Genomic DNA, 19687 nt, shown 5'->3' with positions numbered 1-19687 from the left:
CCGTCTCTGCGCTTTCTCTTGCGCTTCCAGCTGCAATCGGGTCAAACGAACTTTCAGTTGCGCTTCCCCTTTTGAGCCTGTAGACATAGGAGAGAATGGTTCAAACGGAGGTAATTGCCCTAGCTTCGGCCTCGACCTCCGCCGCAGGCATCAGTCCCTCCTCACTCTCACTCATACTCCTAGCAGGTGTACCAACCACACTACTCACCACTGTATCCCCTGTTCCTGACGAAACAAGCACATCCATCTCCACTAACCGGTCACACACAATAGACTTAATCTCTTTCTTAAGGGATTGTTTTGTTACTGCAATCTTAAAGTGATTTGCAACCGCCAACAAATCATCTTTTCTACAGTTATCTAACTGTTCAGCCGTAGGGTTTTCAATAAACGTTTTTAAATCAAACGTTGCCATACTAAGACTACTACCATACCAGGGGTACAAACTCTCATTACACTCCCGGTATTATTCAACGGCAGCGTCCACGAACTGGCCTAAAAAAAATTTCAGGATCAACAAACGATCCCGGACGAGCCCCCATTAATGTTACGACCCTTCCTTGGCTGTAATTTATCTAGGGAAGAAGGGGAACATTGGGCCAGTCGAAGGTCGCTCTCATTTAAAAAAAAACACCGGAAAATGGGATGAGAGGTGAACGGAGACTGCAATACAGGGTATAAGTGAACCTGTAATTTATTATAAATTATACATAAAGTTTTAAAGTTGAAATTATTTACAAAGGAAGAAAAAAAAAAAAAGAAAAACAAACAAACACCAGCAAACTCACAGTATTTAAGAACTGAGGAGAACAAAGGAACACCAGACCGTGCCAAATGAAAGAATAAAACAAAAACAAGCTTTCTAACCCATTTACACACTAAACCTAACTAATAAAAAAAAAGAAAAAGAAAAGAAAAATCTTCAACGTCCGAGACGTCGTATCTTTTCTACACTAACAAACCAAAATTACAATAGATGGCACAGATCCCTAACCTAATGTGTCTAAACAAAAATCAAACTAAGTGTGTGCACCATGTAAGTCATGTGACATGCTTACCTAACCCCTTTTCCTCCGTTCAGTTCGACACTTTTATAAGCTTTCAAACAGTCACAAATGAGAAAACAATAGGGAAACTCAGAGAAACAATGTTTACATGGTAAGCAAAGCACACACTAACATAACTCTAAAAAGGAAAAAAAATAAGCCAAAAAGTATAACAAAAAAAACAAGATACAGAAACAAAGACTCAAGTTCACACAACTAGGCCGGCTGCCGTCTGCTCTTTGGCGTTTTCCTTATATAGCGTCCCTCCCCTGTCGCACAGCATTCCGATTGGATCATCTCCTACCATCATCCCATCCAATCCGTTTTCTTTTCCCGAATGATTGGTAGCTAAAACAACCAATCAGCTTATATCTGCATCACAGAGAGAGAAAAAGAGCGACAGAAAACAACAGGGGAGAGAGAAAAATACAAAAGAACACCTACACAACCACTAAACGTCACAAAAGGACGTAACAGATGCGCTAAAAAATTTTTAAGGGGGAAGATTATTGGATATAGCGCTAATTTGAAAAAGAAAAGGATTGAACATTTAAAGAGACTACAGGCTCAGTTGAAGGTGCTGGAAGATAGACACAAAATTACTTTGAATACAAACTTGAAAATAGAAATGAAAAAAAAAAAATGAAATTAATCAAATTCTGTCAAGTGAAATAAAGAAAAAAAAAAGACATTTTTAAGGCAGAGTTACTACGAAGCTGGAGGCAAAGCATCCAAACTATTGGCTTATAAATTAAAGAAACAAGAATTAGAAAATACCATTCACAAAATAAGAGACCCCCAAACAAATAATATAGTTTGTAAATTGGACACCATCCAACAGGCCTTTTTGTTATTTTACAGCCAATTGTACGCTCAACCCAAAGTGGATGAAAAATGTATGTCAGATTTTCTCGATAAATCAATTTTGCCCAAAGTAAGTGAAGACCAGAACAAATTTTTTACCTCAGAAATAAGGGAATTGGAAATTAAAAAAGCGATTTCAAACTCTAAATCTAATAAAGCACCAGGTCCAGACGGCTTCCCCTCGGAATGGTATAAGGAGATGAAAGATCTCTTGATTTCGATTTTGAAAACCTCTTTTAATTAAGTCTTGACAACTGGAATAATACCTACCTCATGGAATGAAGCATATATTTCTGTGTTAGCTAAAGATGGAAGGGATAGTTTGGAGTGTGGAAGCTATCGCCCTATTAGTGTGCTTAATCAAGATTATAAAATATTTACACATATTATTTCTAAAAGACTTGAAAATATTCTCCCTCAGATAGTAAGCTTAGATCAAACCGGTTTTATTAAACAGCGACAGACACAGGATAATATTCGTCGAACATTGCATATAATTGATCATGTAGCTAAAAATCAAAGTAAGATGTTATTGATAAGCCTCGATGCAGAAAAGGCATTTGATTGGGTTAATTGGACATTCTTGTACAAAGTATCAGAAAAATTTGGATTCCACCAATCATTCATAGAAATAATTCAAGCCCTATATAAATCTCCAAAAGCGAGAATTAAAGTCAATGGAGCTCTCTCAAAACCGTTTGAATTAGAAAGAGGAGTGAGGCAGGGGTGTTCAATAAGTCTGTTATGCTTAGAGACAATATCAGCTAGATAACAATCACTTTTTTAGATTTTTGCAAGCCCGTCATCACATACAAGGTTTCATGACGAGAGGAAAATGTCTTTGATTTACCTATTCTTAAGATTTTCATCAAGGCTTATGAATCTGAGCCTGGTCTAAAATTTATTTTGAGGATTTACAAGGACCTCCAAGAGGTTAAAAATGAAGCTCTTTCCACACTGATCAAGTGAACGACTTCTCTACTGTGTGAAATCTCATGTGAACCTGTAGATTTCCTTTTCGTGGGAAGCTCTTCCCACACACGTTGCAGGTGTAAGGCTTCTCTCCAGCGTGAACTCTCATGTGGACTTCAAGGTTTTGTTTTTGTCTGAAAGTATTTCCACACTGTTGGCAGGTGTAAGGCTTCTCTTCAGTGTGACTTCTCATATGAACATTGAAGTTTTCTTTTCGGCTAAAGTTCTTTCCACATTGTTGGCAGGTGAATGGGTTTTCTCCAGTGTGAATTCTCATGTGGACATTAAGGCTTGATTTGTAAGTAAAACTGGTTCCACATTGTTGGCAGGTGTAAGGCTTCTCTCCAGTGTGAACTCTCATGTGGACTTCCAGGTTTCGTTTTTGTCTGAAACTCTTTCCACACTGCTGGCAGGTGTAAGGCTTCTCTCCATTGTGACTTCTCATGTGAACATTAAGGCTTGCTTTTTGAGTGAAACTGTTTCCACACTGTTGGCAGGTGAATTGTTTTTTTCCAGTGTGAATTATCATGTGGACTTCAAGGTTTCGTTTTCGACTGAAACTCTTTCCACACTGTTGGCAGGTGTAAGGTTTCTCTCCAGTGTGAACTCTCATGTGGACATTGAAGTTTTCTTTTTGGCTAAAGTTCTTTCCACACTGTTGGCAGGTGTAAGGCTTCTCTCCAGTGTGAACTCTCATGTGGATTTCAAGGTTTTGTTTTTGACTGAAACTCTTTCCACACTGCTGGCAGATGTAAGGCTTCTCTCCAGTGTGAACTCTCATGTGGACTTCAAGGCTTCGTTTTTGTCTGAAACTCTTTCCACACTGTTGGCACGTGTAAGGCTTCTCTCCAGTGTGACTTCTCATGTGAACATCAAGGCTTGCTTTTTGAGTGAAACTGTTTCCACATTGTTGGCAGGTGAATTGGTTTTCTCCAGTGTGAATTCTCATGTGGACTTCAAGGTTTCGTTTTCGACTGAAACTCTGTCCACACTGTTGACAAGTGTAAGGTTTCTCTCCAGTGTGAATTCTCATGTGGACTTCAAGGTTTGCTTTTCGGGCGAAACATTTTCCGCACTGTTGGCAGGTGAATTGTTTTTTTCCAGTGTGAATTATCATGTGGACTTCAAGGTTTCGTTTTCGACTGAAACTCATTCCACACTGTTGGCAGGTGTAAGGCTTCTCTCCAGTGTGAACTCTCATGTGGACATTGAAGTTTTCTTTTTGGCTAAAGTTCTTTCCACACTGTTGGCAGGTGTAAGGCTTCTCTCCAGTGTGAACTCTCATGTGGATTTCAAGGTTTTGTTTTTGACTGAAACTCTTTCCACACTGCTGGCAGATGTAAGGCTTCTCTCCAGTGTGAACTCTCATGTGGACTTCAAGGTCTCGTTTTTGACTGAAACTCTTTTCACACTGTTGGCACGTGTAAGGCTTCTCTCCAGTGTGAATTCTCATGTGAACATCAAGGCTTGCTTTTTGAGTGAAACTGTTTCCACATTGTTGGCAGGTGAATTGGTTTTCTCCAGTGTGAATTCTCATGTGGACTTCAAGGTTTCGTTTTCGACTGAAACTCTGTCCACACTGTTGACAGGTGTAAGGTTTCTCTCCAGTGTGAATTCTCATGTGGACTTCAAGGTTTGCTTTTCGGGCGAAACATTTTCCACACTGTTGGCAGGTAAAGTCTCTAATAGTCTTTGTATTCAGATGTCTCTTTTGTGAGGAAACCTTCTTTCTCATAGAGCAATTAAAAGATTTTTCTCCAGTTCTGAAATCATGATCTTTCTTAAAATGATTTTTCACTTCAAATTCCTTCAGTTCTTGACTCTCCTCTTTCAGCTGCATTAGGTCTAAAGCAAAACAGAAACAAATACAAGTTAACCCTAGTTTATTGGCACAAAGCAACACATCTAAACCAACCAAGTACCTATTTACACCTTGTATTAAGGTGCATTTTTAGTCAATCAGATCAAAAGTAAGAGGGAGACATTCGGCTTTACACAGACAGAAGCCTAATTATAACCCCTTTTGTGGCCTTTCCAATATTATGAAAAAAAAAACATTGTAATTTAAAGATAGATTTTGAAGGAAATGGTTAAGATATGGACTTTTTAGATAATGTTTGGTTATTATTTTTAAAGGTTTTTTGTTAGTGATTTGCTGAGTCAAAAAATAAGTAGATCTATCTGTTTCTATTAAAAATATATGTTTACCTTGTAGGCAAAATTGCATAAATTTGATTTAAAACAATTAAAATGTTCCGGTTCGTAATGAAACGTTGGTTCCCTGACTATAACAGGAACAAGCATTATGTCAGCTACTGATGCTTATGGGGAAAAATCTGTTTTTATCTTAATACCAGGGAACTACACTGCGATCAAAATGATCGCATATGCGACCTTTTGAAATGCCATTGCGACCCTAATTTCTATGGGGTCGCAAATGTATCACTGATTATTTTTGTACCAATCCTTATGTTTTAGGCAATATGCTATGATTTACTATAAGCATTTATTAAAACAAAAATGTGTATTTTAAGAATACGTTTTATAACGTGCTCTGAGCATTCAACACATCAAGTTGGCTTCAAAACCGCGACCCCCCGCCCCTTCCCGGAATGGTGTAGGCGAGGCGTAGCCTAACGTTGATTTAAAAAAAATATACCTCTCGTTAAGACACACGCAGCAATCGGATATATATATCAACATAGCCTTCAATCTGTACGTGTTGAAATGAAGCAGACAATTGACTCCTATTTTAAGAAGGGAAGTTCAAGTGTAACAGAACCATCACTTGATGTCGATGCGACATATCAAACGGAGCCTGTGAGTGAGAATGATAAGGCTGAGAAGGATTCGTCAGGGAAAGCATACGAGGGAAAAACGATATGGACATATGAATTTCGACACCAGTGGCTCGAAGAATACCAGTGGTTAAGGTACCAAGACGGAGCAATGCACTGTGTGTACTGTAAAGTCTGTGGGCCTTCAATTGCTGGACTGTCCAAATTTGTAACTGCGTCAAAACAATTCAAACACGAATCATTGAAGCTTCATGAGAGTATGAAGCACGCGAAGTGTAAAGACAGGTACATATCCCGTGACTTAGCAGCACTCCCCACTGCATTTCGGCGTCAAGATTTAGCAAACCGAGCAAGTGAGGAATCTCTGAATTTATAATTAAGTTCAATGTAGCTTATAATATAGCCAAAGAATAAATGCATTTCACCAAATTTAAATCGCAAATTATTCTTTTGAAGAAGAACGGGGTGGCCATTAATCCAACATACGCTAACTACAAATCATGTGCTGAATTTATTGGAGTAAAAGACCTGTGCCAAAATTTCTTTTTTTTGTATCTTTAATACAGAAAAGTCAATAGCTGCTGAAAATCTATTATTATATTATTTTATGGATTATATTTATTTTATTCTTCCTTAAGAATTCAGGAGTCTTCCCATCTGCATAGCATGTTGAAATCCAAAAGAAATTCATTTTGCATTTTGTGTACTGTATTTTTTATTGCAGTAAATCTATCCCAACCAATGTTAAAGAAAACAAGAATGTGGTTTAAAAGATGGCAAGTAAAATAAAAAGCACATCTGTATGCAATACAGTTTCATTATTGTTCATTATTATCCAGAGTGGCTTACTATAAATAATTTGTGCGACCAAATCATGTTTTGCGCCAGTAACTGAAAAAGTTAGTAGCGCAAGTGCCACCAGTGGAAAAGGTTAGTGTAGTTCCCTGCTTAATACTGAAGCCTCATTGGTTAATGTCTGTCCACCTGCACGGACAAATGGCATTTCAGCCTGACAAAACAGGCATGGCCGACTGCCTATTCAGAAAGAGCTTTATTGCCAGGTATGTTTACACATACTAGGAATTTGTTTTAATGACAGAAGCTCCACAGTGCAACAGAGTGACAGAGACAAGACAAGACATAGATAATAAAAATAATAAAAGAATATACAAATTTACAAAATAGACAAAGTGCAAAAAAAGCAAAAAACAATATATAATATAGACAATTTGTATGTACAGTTATGATGTGTGCAAATTTGAAATGTAAATAAGTGTTTTAAGTAAATAATGTGTAATAGTGTTGTGTGTTCCGTGTTTGTCAAATGTTCATGAGATGGATTGCCTGAGGGAAGAAACTGTTCCTGTGTCTGGTCGTCCTGGTGCTCAGGGCTCTGTAGTGTCGTCCAGATGGCAACAGTTCAAAGAGGGAGTGTGCTGGATGTGAGGGGTCCAGAGTGATCTTCTTTGCCCTTTTTCTCACTCTGGATAAGTACAGTTCTTGGAGAGTGGGGAGGGTTGTACCACTGATTTGCTCAGCAGACCGGACTACCCTCTGTAGTCTTCTGAGGTCAGATTTGGTAGCTGAGCTGAACCAGACAGTAATTGAAGTGCATAGGATGGATTCAATGATGGCAGAGTAGAACTGTTTCAGCAGCTCCTATGGTAGGTTGAACTTCCTCAGCTGGCAAAGGAAGTACAGCCTCTGCTGAGCCTTTTTCACAATGGACTCGATGTGGTTGTCCCACTTCAGGTCCTGGGAGATGGTGGTGCCGAGGAACCTGAATGACTCCACTGCAGTCACAGTGCTGTTCATGATGGTGAGTGGGGGAAGAGCAGGGGGGTTTCTCCTGAAGTCCACGATCATCTCCACTGTCTTGAGCGTGTTGAGCTCAAGGTTGTTAAGACTGCACCAGACAGCCAGCTGTTCGACCTCCAGTCTGTAAGCAGACTCGTCACCGTCCTGGATGAGGCCGATCAGTGTGGTGTCGTCCACAAACTTCAGGAGCTTGACAGGGGAGTCTTTAGAGGTGCAGTCGTTGGTGTAGAGGGAGAAGAGCACACAGCCCTAAGGGGCTTTCCACAACCTACTGAGCTACACTGATTTCCATTGCATTGCCATTCCAGCATTGACACGCGTGCAAGTATAGTTGCAGAGAAAGTTAATCAATACTCATTCCTGTTATCCCTGCAGGGCACTGCAAGCCCAAGCCAGCTCTATTGCGTCCACTATTCAAATAAGAGAATCCCAGCTTTGTAACTAGCAGACCCTTTGAATGGACTCCAGAGCACACAGATGCCCTAAGGGCCCAGACCACAATGGAAGGGAGAATAGTTTGCCTTGTGCTCTGAAGGTTGTGGAAAGTACCTTAGGCACAAAAAAACCCTTCATTGACTAAAGAGGACTTTACTGTCATTAGGCCCAAACTCTAGGAAAGATGCATCAATTGAAAGAGCCAACTTGCTTGTCCAATGCCAAAGCTGACAGAAGGGCAGTATTTAGCTAAAGAGGCCATAAGTCGGTTGTCGTGTAGGGGCTCTATTCAGACTGGAAATTTTGTTTTAATTAATGTTAAACTGGTTGGAAATTGATGTTGATGTGGTGTTAAAGGTGCCCTATAATTGAATTGAATTTACCTCGGCATAGTTAAATAATTAGAGTTCTGTACATGGAAATGACATACAGTGAGTCTCAAACACCATTGTTTCCTCCTTATATAAATTATATAAATGTGACTGTGACGCTACAGTCGGGATCATTAATATGTACGCCCCAACTTTTGCATATGCCAGCCCATGTTCAAGGCATAAGACAAGCCAGTATTAACATCTGGAGCTGCACAGCTGAATCATCAGACTTTATGCAGATGTGCATAAAAATGGTATGCGAAAAATGGCAGATGGAGCAATAATAACTGACATGATCCATGATATCATGATATTTTTAGTGATATTTGTAAACTGTCTTTCTAAACGTTCCGTTAGCATGTTGCTAACATACTGTTAAATGTGGTTAAAGTTACCATTGTTTCTTACTGTATTCACGGAGACCAGAGACATCATTATTTTCATTTTTAAACACTTGCAGTCTGTATAATTTATCAACACAACTTCATTCTTTATAAATCTCGCAAACAGTGTGTAATGTTAGCTTTAGCCCCGTTAGCCACACATACTATGCTACTATGAAACTCATTCAGAATCAAATGTAAACATCCAAATAAACACCATACTTACATGATCTGATATTCTGCATGACAAACACTTTGTAAAGAGCCATTTTTAGGGTTATATTAGCTGTGTGATCTATACCAAGTTTGGTGTCTATAAGTTTGTATTTTGAAGATTTGAATGTTTTTGTATAGGGTATGTCGATACCAGTGGCGTGCAGAGGTGTTCTGAAATGAGGCGGCACATTTTTTTTATGAATCAATGTAAATTAATGTGCATTACTCTTAAAGTTGACACATCTTCCTTGCTAAATGAACATTACTTTACAGTACATCAAAAAAAGAAAAAAAAGAAACCAAATACAAATTCTATTTTGTAATTTTACATGAACAATGTAATGTTCTATTTATCAAAACCAAGTCAATCTCATCAAGTTGTAAAAAAAACACATTTACATTTCATCAAATATTATAAGAGATTTCACAGCATAGGCATAGGCTAGAGTCTGATTGCGTCTGCATGAAACATTTGTTGACCAAAACAACAACAACAATGAAAACTCAAAATAAATCAAGAAAAACCCAGCGTACTCAAATTGCTTAAAGTGCATGCATTGACCCCATTTCTCATCCTTCAGACCCCTTCACACAAACATATCTTTACATCGTACATCATCAAATACCAAAAAACAAAAACAAAAAAAAAAACAAGTTACAACACATAAGCAATAGGAAAACATTCAACTCCGTAGTAATCCAAAAAGTCCCTTATATCATTCCTCAAAGTCCGTTTTTTAAAATCTCTTCCATTTCAGACAACCTTAAAACACGTCTTGTGTAGCCGTTTGAGCTCGTGGAACACATCAGCAGGACACGGCCGTTCTTTTTAAGCTCCAGCTTATCCCACCAGCATAATAACGCGTGTTCAGTTCAATGCGTTCGTTTCAATGTCATTAGGACTCATAAGCATAAGCAGAACACAGCGGTTCAGGCATTTAAACTCCCGCTGCTTAACACACCGGGTCTACCGACAGTGCAGCTCACTCGTGGAAATAACGTTAACTCAGTCCAAAGTCCGCGGCAGGCTCCATCCTTCCGAACATCGATGAAGTGTTCCAAGAAAAGTGAACGCCAGTCCAGATTCACCAGGCATGAGCGGAACCGCGGCCTTCTTTTTAACTTGGTGTTCTCCCTATATATACCGTATCGACACATCAATCAACATGCTAGTTCCGCATCACACTTTTCTTCCGCATCATATTACGAAACTTTGTTCCCATAACAACTATACAGAGTAAATATGACATGCATATAAAATACATAAAAAAATAAAAACAAAAATAATGAAAAACTAAACAAAACATCATTCATGTGTTCAATCATATGCAAGACTCAGCCACAGCTAATGGGCACCATTACAAAGTTAGTGTTTTAAGCATTTCTACATTCATTCCAAAATAATAACTAAAGGCAAAAATAATTAAAACAATATATTTTATTTGTGTATTGCGGTTTTACTTTTTAATTGTCAACCTAGGATATTTTGGATCATCAGTCATGCTCCGTAAACACCGTCTGTCACAGACACGAATTGTATTTTTAATTTCACCAAACTGATTACACTAAAACCCCCGCAGTCATCATGTTTCAGTACATTTCAAGTTTTATTTTGACATAGGCCAAAGCCAGAGGGGGGATTGGCACTCCCAGACTTTTTACTATATTACTGGGCCTCAGCGATTAAGATGTTTACCTTTTATTTGGACACATCAATACCAATGTCTGATTGGTTAATGCTAGAGCGGGAAGACTGCCACCCATATTCTATGGCCACAGTCCTACTAGCTCCGGCAGAGGTTAATAAGTCCCTGTATAATAACAATCCCATCATTCATAGCATGATTTGTACCTGGAAACAAATCAAGACCACCTTTAATCTTAAACCAATCTCTCTTCTGTTACCCATCACTAGAAATCCCACATTTGCCCCCTCCAGCCTGGATGGAACCTTTTCTATCTGGAGTGAGAGGGGTGTCCATTGTATCGGTGATTTATACATGGGAGGCGTCTTTGCTTCATTCACGCAACTACAAAGAAAGTATGACCTGGGGAAAAATAATTTCTTTCGTTATCTACAAGTTAGGGACTACATTCGTAAATACTTAAAAGAATTTGAGACTGAACCAGAGTCTAAAATAGACGACTGTTTGAAATTGTCTTCTAGCGAAAGTAAACTGATATCCTGTGTCTATAACAATCTCTTACTAATAAGCTCCCCGTCGACTGAAAACTATAAAAGAAAGTGGGGAGAGGAATTTGGTGAATCTATTTCAGATGATTTATGTAAAGACAGTCTTGAAAACATACATAATTGTTCAGAAAATGCAAGACATTGTCTTATCCAATTTAAAATTATACATAGGCTTCATTATTCAAAAGAGAAACTACATAGCATGTGTGATAAATGGACTCTTGTCGACCTCCTTAGTGGGTTCTTTATAGTTGAAGCCAAAATGAGTCCACACTTCAGCTCTGTATACAGCGGGAGCGGAATAATACTATCGTCTTGTGAGCTGGGTTTGAGCTGAAACTTCACAGACACATTCTGGTGACACCTTAGACTTATATTCCATCTTGTGAAACAGGGTTCTAGGGGACCTTTAACTCCATTAGCAAGAGTGACATATTTAATTTAAATGTGTATATCAGATGTAAAACAGAGTTTAAAGGTGCCCTAGAACTTTTTTTTAAAAAGATGTAATATAAGTCTAAGGTGTCCCCTGAATGTGTCTGAAGTTTCAGCTCAAAATACCCCATAGATTTTTTTTAATTCATTTTTTTTAACTGCCTATTTAAGGCATATTTAGAAACGAGCCGATTTCAGGTTGCGGCCCCTTTAAATTGCGCGGTCTCCGCCCCCTCCCGAGCTCTCGACTCTATCACAGCATAAACAAAGTTTACACAGCTAATATAACCCTCAAAATGGATCTTTACAAAGTGTTCGTCATGCATACTGAATGCATGCGTCAGATTGTGTGAGTATAGTATTTATCTGGGTGTTTACATTTGATTCTGAATGAGTTTGAGGCTATGCTCTGTGGCTAACTGGTTAACACTACACTGTTGGAGAGATTTGTAAAGAATGAAGTTGTGTTTATGAATTATACAGACTGCAAGTGTTTAAAAATGAAAATAACGACGACTCTTGTCTCCGTGAATACAGTAATAAACGATGGTAACTTTAATCACATTTAACAGTACATTAGCAACGTGCTAACGAAACATTTAGAAAGACAATTTAGAAATATGACTAAAAATATCATGATATCATGGATCATGTCAGTTATTATTGCTCCATCTGCCATTTTTCACTATTGTTCTTGCTTACCTAGTCTGATGATTCAGCTGTGCACAGATCCAGACGTCCTGCCCTTGTGTTATACCTCAATCATGGGCTGGCATATATGCAAATATTGGGGGTGTACATATTAATGATCCCGACTGTTACGTAACAGTCAGTGTTATGTTGAGATTCACCTGTTCTTCGGAGGTCTTTTAAACAAATGAGATTTATATAAGAAGGAGGAAACAATGGAGTTTGAGACTCACTGTATGTCATTTTCATGTACTGAACTCTTGTTATTCAACTATGCCAAGATAAATTAAATTTTTAATTCTAGGGCACCTTTAAATCATTCTGTTTACTTGATTTCTTCGCTCACTCCAGAGAGTGTGTACACACAGTTTAGAGCAGGGATGGGCAAACTCTGAAGTGTCTGCAAGGTGCGCACATACGGTATAAACTGTCCTCATAAGGCGACCTGCTCCATGTTAAATAAAACTGCTTTAATAAGAACACTTGTCTTCAAATATATATTTTATATCCCTCTACCGCATAGTGTTGCCATATGGCAACATACACTTTGTGTTCATTTCCTTGCCACCGTCTCTTTAACAGAACATTCTCGTTTTTTTTGTTGGTAAGAGAAGACCTTAGTTTAGCCAATGATGTGCTTTGGTTAAGTCACATGACATGCATTTTTTTTCTGTGGCGCGATTCCTGACAGACTGCCGTCTCTTGTATGTAGTTGCTGAAAGCAAATTAAAACGTCAGTAACAAACAAGGATCCGCCCATGTCACATTCACAAAAAAATTGTTAACATCATCTCAGGTAAGTTATGATAACATATTCACCATTCAAAAAAAAAATTTATGAAATTAGTTTTTGGTAAATCGATAAAATGTCTGTGTTACCATATGGCAACACTGCGCAATAATGGAATGGCATTATTATAATAGGTTAGCTAGCTAGCAAAGGCCAGCTGCAGTCTGTTAAGCTGTAACAATAACAACATTAATGCTAGTGATATAATGTTAATTAGTCGTATGTTAAGGACTGCCATGGCATTTATATCATGGATTAAATCAACATCAGAGATCTGCCATCACAGCCAGTATACTGGACCAGACCAACCACTGGCCTACCATGGTGTCTCAAAAAGGCAGGTGCAAGTGGATGTAAGTGTATTGTTAGGGTGAAGTGCACCAAATGTGATGTGTACCTGTGCCTCACCTCTGGAAAAAAAAAATGCTTTTTGAAGTTTCATACAGAAAAAAGGTGAAGTTTCAAGGATTATGGAGGTTCATGTTCATAACCTTCCTCTTATAAGATTGCGTAATGTTGAATTTTCATGAACTGCAATATTTTTGGTTTTATGTCAATGTTTTATGATACATGATAAACAGTATTATATTTGTTTTTAACTGTCTACATTTGCATTTTTACTAATATTCATGAAAAACGTAATTAAATTCAAAGAATATAAAGCATTATTGAGCAAAAGAGAATGGAATAAATAAAAGCACAAGATGTTGGAAAATAAGTATAAGGTGTTGTTTATATTTACTGCTAATGCTTATAATAGCACCAATTGATTCAATACAAACAACATTTCTGAGGAAAAATATTAATACACACACTTATTTTAAGTTATTTCCACTATTGCGCGTTGTTGCCATATGGCAACATATCATAAAGTACCTTAAAATAATATTTTTTTCCAATTTTTTTTTTTTTTACAGCACTTCAAGTTAAGCCATTCTAAGAAAAGAAAAAGAGTCCATTTTTTTTTTAATAAATTTATCATAATGCGTGCGGTAGAGGGATATTGGTAGAGGTCGACATTTTAATCAGGATCAAATGAAACTAACCTGTTTGTTCCTCAGTTTCTTCATGTTTCACGCTGAACACTTCTTCAATCTTTATTTCTTCACTCTCCTCTTTAATAAACGCCATCTTTATAGTGTGTCACAGGATCTCAGCTGAACCAGGTGTTCCTGTGTGTTTAAACAATTTGTTATGTTTAGGATGAGAATAATTAACACAAAGAAAAATAAATCCAAAGTAAGTATCTGGGTGTGTATCATTCAGCTCCCAAGTTCAGTAGTCAGCGCTCTGGTATAAATAACTGTCAAAATGGATCTTTACAAAGTGTTCATTATGCAGCATATCAGATCATGTAAGTATGGCATGTATTATATGAATGTTTATATTTGATTCTGAATGAGTTTGATAGGATGTGTGGCTAACGGGGCTAAAGCTAACATTACACAATGTTGGAGAGATTTATAAAGAAAGTTGTGTTTATGAATTATACAGACTGTAAGTGTTTAAAAATGAAAATAAAGACATGACTCTTATCTCTGTGAATACAGTAAGAGACAATGGGAACTTTAACCACATTTAACAGTACATTAGCAACATGGAGGAAACAATGGAGTTTGAGACTCACTGTAAGTCATTTCCATGTACTGAACTCTAATTATGTAAATCTGCCGAGGTAAATTCAATTTTCAATTGTAGGGCATCTTTAATTATTCAAATAACATTAAGCTTGATATAAAATATAAGGCTTTGCCGTCTCATTTTCTTTTTAGTGTTAGTCTTTTAATTGTTTTTACAGATTAATTATATTTCAATATCCTAAAATATTTCCAGAGCTGTTTAAAACTTTTAGCCAAGCTATATATACACATTAATTGTTTGTAACATGCTTCTCTCATGTGTAATGAAAACCGATGTCTTATCCTTACTACCTTTAACGTTTTGCTTTAACACGTGCTGTGTGCATCACAAACACTGAAAAAAGAGTATATGGAGATATATATAGTTATCATGAAATTAATTTAGCAATTATCTCCCAATTATCTTTTACTGCAAACTGAAGACAGAAAATCCATAATATTTTTCCTTCAGAAGTAATGTTGATAATTTATACAATACATTACAACATTGATTTATTAATATTTATTCATTCTAAACAGACGTGACAAAGCTACAAGGCGTCAAAATCAATCATAAATCACAGCCAATCATAACAGAGTGTGTTCGCAGCTAAACATGAAAATCAAACCATAAAACATTATACAAAATACGTACTCAGTGACTGACAATCTTTGTCATTAAATACACTTGTTTGAGCTTTGCATAATATTAAAAAGGTTTGAGCTTGAATATCATTTTGAATGACTTTAAAAGCCACTATGAAAGCAACAATGGATAATTTAAATTACAGGAAAAAATAATTTTCAAACTGTTAGTAATAAATACTTAATTGTGCATTTGTGTCCTTGTTCCTTCTCTATGACATTAACTATTAGTAGCAAAATGCCAGAAATATAGAAACCATTTCAAAAATAGAATCCTGTCGTGTCGCTGGTTAGGACAGTCTCTGAAGTGGTCATTTTGTAGCCAAATCTCTTGAAATAGACGTTTTCCTGCCATGTTTGCCTTAGTTAACAGTTACAGGCATTTGACTTAATTTGACAAGCGGGAAGGGAATAAAATGCCGCTGAAAAATAGGCTTAACAATACCATAACAATATGTAAAACATGTGAAACAATGCGGAAAAAGTAATATGGTAGGGAAAAATTACATTTTGATAAATGGAAACTAAAATTTAAAGTGACAAACAAATATTACCGATATTCAATGACTTGGACAAAAAAAAAAAAAAAAAGCTCATAAACTAAACAAACGAGATTTAATATTTCAAGAGGGTTACCAAAGGATATGTTTAGAATTAGGAGAAAATATCAATTACATTGAAACAATTAAATCAACAAATTACTGAAAATGAATATAAATATATAATTGAATAAGTGCTATAAAAACAGTATCGCTCCTGAAACTGCAGCCTCTGGTGTTGTTTTTCAGGAGATTCGAAAAACTGAGTGAATCATTTGAAAAGTATTTGATTCATTTGACTCGTAGTTTCGAAAAGCTCCGTTTCTCCATCACAATTTACCGCATTCGTGTTAATGATAAACTGATGCACGATAAAGAGCTCGAAATGAGACGCAGCTTTTCTGTTACTGTGCGAACGCGCTTTACTCACAGAATTTTTACTCACTTTACTTGCTTTTAATAATCAATTCGCATTTCTTGTGAAACCAATAAAACTGTCTGAACGGACGATATCTGTATGAAAAATTTGATGCTTAAATCCACAAACCTTTCTTCAGTCGATTCACAACTGACACAGCATAGCGTGGCGCAGCCTTGTGACGTCACAACACCACACCAAAATAAAAGTCCTAAAAGTGCATAGAAATGTAACTACATAAAAGAGAAGTATAAGTAAAGACGTGAAATCGTATTTAAACACATGCGATGATGTTAATATACAACAGAGACAGACTGTTGAATGACTGTTTAATGTACACATTTATAATTAGTGTTTCAGTCCACACTATGTAACTGATGAAAAACTGTAAATTAATTTACCTCAGTTTCCTCGTGATTTTAAGAGTGCGGCGGGAGAGCAGCACCCTTTTAATAAGACTGCATGTTATTACAAATATATAGCCTAACTGATAGGGTAACATTGTTGGATAAAACGTGGAACTGTATCCACATGCCATGCTAACATGTTAACATCTGCATGAAGAATCAAATACTGAAGGGGCCGAGGTGAAACAACACAGTAAGCCTTTTAAACAGCATGACATTTTTCACAGGTTTTTCTGAGCTTCCTTGCTAGGCAAACTACAACAGCTAAACAAAATAAATTATGGTTAGCCTTATTTACTGTCAGTTTAATCACAGTAACAATAAAGTTACACAGTAAGCTAGACTACAGCATCTTACAATAGAGGGTATATGCATCGACGTCAGTTTCCCGCCGAAAGCGCGCTCCCTCAGCTGGACTGAGTGGCAAAAGAACGTACTCGGTTACTAACGTAACCTCGGTTCCCTGAGATATGGAACGAGTACTGCGTATGGGGGAAAAGTCTCAATTTTTCCCCGCTACTGAAGCCTTTTCAATAACGCAGTGTAACTGCACCGGCATTGGTTCACTCATAGACAAGTTGTTGAACCAATGGCGGCGCGGCTCAGCTGCGCGGCCTATGAGAAGAGAGCTATATAAGCGAGGGTTTCGCCAAAGGCCATCAGGCCATATCGACTGAAGCGACGACCTAAGCCGCAGCCTCGTGGCATGGCAAGTAACGCAGTACTCGTTCCATATCTCAGGTTACGTTAACCGAGTACGTTCCCTTTCGATATTTCACTCGTACTGCGTATGGGGGAACGAATTCAATCGCGCCGTGCCACGGCTGGGGAACGACAGAACTTGACCGGACACCATTGGGGGGACCAAGGACAAGTGATGGCTGAAGCCGCCGTTACCCTGTTATACTACAAAGGAGAGAACTCCTGGGTTTGTGCAAAAAGTGGAACACCTAGAGGGCCGCGAATTTACACTGAAAGGACCCGAGCATGTAAGGTCGAAACGTCCAACTGGTAGAATCTGACAAAGGTGGACGGCGAAGACCAGCCGGCCGCTTCACAAATGTCTTTGATTGAGACTCCACTGGACCAGGCCCACGACGAAGCCATGCCTCTAGTGGAATGGGCCCTAACTCCGATGGGGCAAGTAGCACCCACAGAGGAGTATGAAAGAGCTATAGCGTCCATCGTGATAGACATTGTTTCGAGACCGGGGACCCTTTGGTGCGACCACCGAAACAAACGAATAGCTGATCAGACTGCCGGAAAGGCTGTGATTGCCCAATGTAGACGCGTAAAGCCCTAACAGGGCATAAAGTTTCCAGCTCTGGCTCATCCGATGAACGGGGAAGCGCAGAGAGTGAAATCACTTGTGCTCTGAACGGCGTTGAGAGCACTTTGGGAACGTAGCCAATTTTTGGTTTCAAAACGACCATGGAGTCGTTTGGACCGAACTCAAGGCATGCAGGGCTCACCGAGAGTGCCTGCAGATCGCCAACTCGCTTTACTGATCAGAGCAAGTAGTAAGGCAGTTTTGAGCGTTAAGGGTCTAAGGCCCGCTAGACGCAGTGGCTCAAAAGGAGGACCTTTAAGAGCTCTGAGGACCACGGAGAGGTCCCAGGGGGGAACGGTGAGGGGACGAGGAGGATGCAACCGCCTAGAGCCCCTCAGGAACTTAATGACCAAATCGTTCCACCCTACTGATTGTCCAGCAATGGGCAAGTGAAACGCTGCAATGGCTGCTACGTAGACCTTAAGCGTAGAGGGGGCTCGTCCCAACTATAAACGCTCCTGGAGGAAGGTCAGGATGGAAGAAACATCACATCCTTCCGGGTCGATGTTGCGTGTGGAACACCAGCTAACAAAGACCGACCACTTCTGGGCGTAGAGGCGTCTTGTAGACGGGGCTCTCGCCTGTGAAATGGTATCTAGCACTTCCTTTCGGAAGGTCAGATGATTCCCGTCGAGAATCCACAGATGTAGAGCCCAAAGCTCCGGCTGCGGGTGCCAGATTGTTCTGTTCGCCTGAGAGAGGATGGGGATTTGTGGAAAGCCAAAACAGCTCCGAAGTCCAAATCTGGCTCCTCCAGAGTGGGGCCACTAACAGAACTCTGTGCTTGTCCTCTTTGATTCGCCTGATAACCTGAGGGATCAGGGAGATCGGAGGAAAGGCATAAAGAAGGGTATTGGGCCATGTGTGGGCCAATGCATCGTCCTCCTTCGAATAATAGGTTGGGCAATGAGAGTTGTCTTCTGAGGTGAAGAGGTCCACCTCCGCTCTCCCGAAGAGCTCCCATATAGTGAGAACCGTCTGGGGGTGGAGCATCCACCCATCTGAGGGAACGTTGTTCCGAGACAGCATATCTGCTCCCAGATTGTTCTTTCCGGGTATATGAGTCGCTCTGAGCGACCGAACCCTTGGGGATGCCCATTCCAGAAGGCTTTTCACCAGAGCGCATAAGCGGCTGGACGAAAGACCTACCTGGCGATTTATATAGGAGACCACTGTCATACTGGACTAAGACGTGGCGATCCGTCAGATGAGCCCGAAAGGCATGGAGGGCTCGTGCCATTGCCAGCATTTCGAAACAGTTAATATGTAGGTGGCTTTCCTCGTGTGTCCACGAGCCGAAGGCCGGACTGCCCTCGCACAGAGCACCCCAACCTAGTTGGATGCGTCTGTCTAAAGTACCGTTCTTCGTGATACCGCCTGAAGGGGTACTCCGAGTGTGAACCAAGTGGGGTTCATCCAGGGCTTCAGGGCAAGACTACTGCCATCATACGGACAGAGTCGAAAACTGCACCCAGGAACGGGATACGTTGAGTGGGAAGCAGCGAGCCCTTGGCTGGGTTGACCCTGAGACCCAGGCAATGTAAGTGGCTGAGAAGCACGGATCTGTGGTGCTCTAGTTCTGTGCGCGAGCTGGCTAAAATGAGCCAGTCGTCGAGGTAGTTTAAAACACGTATTCCCATCTGTCTCAAATGGCAAATCTGCGCAAGAATCTGCTTCAGCGTCAGGACTTTGAACTTTCGCTTCATGAGGGAAA

At 39.2% G+C, this 19687-nt stretch overlaps 1 protein-coding gene across 2 annotated transcripts; it reads right to left on the bottom strand.

Moving 5' to 3' along the window:
- Positions 1 to 387: 387 nt before the first annotated feature.
- On the bottom strand, positions 388 to 16405 carry LOC137035516 (zinc finger protein 585A-like). 2 transcript variants are annotated; one of them, XM_067408889.1, is made up of 3 exons: positions 16366 to 16405; positions 14062 to 14187; positions 388 to 4727 (listed from the first exon to the last, which is right to left on the bottom strand). In XM_067408889.1, the coding sequence occupies exons 2-3, from the start codon at positions 14144 to 14146 to the stop codon at positions 2872 to 2874; spliced, it is 1941 nt and encodes a 646-aa protein (XP_067264990.1). In that variant the 5' UTR covers positions 14147 to 14187; positions 16366 to 16405; the 3' UTR covers positions 388 to 2871. The 2 variants fall into 2 exon arrangements, with proteins under 2 accessions (XP_067264990.1, XP_067264991.1); XM_067408890.1 differs by lacking the exons at positions 14062 to 14187; positions 16366 to 16405 and adding exons at positions 10759 to 10954; positions 12238 to 12259.
- Between the last annotated feature and the right edge of the window lie 3282 nt (positions 16406 to 19687).

Source organism: Chanodichthys erythropterus, chromosome 14, assembly GCF_024489055.1.
Source record: "Chanodichthys erythropterus isolate Z2021 chromosome 14, ASM2448905v1, whole genome shotgun sequence".
In the NCBI taxonomy this organism is placed as follows: Eukaryota; Metazoa; Chordata; class Actinopteri; order Cypriniformes; family Xenocyprididae; genus Chanodichthys; species Chanodichthys erythropterus.
Note: the sequence above shows the minus strand (reverse complement) of the source record. Positions and strands in the feature narration are given on the sequence as shown.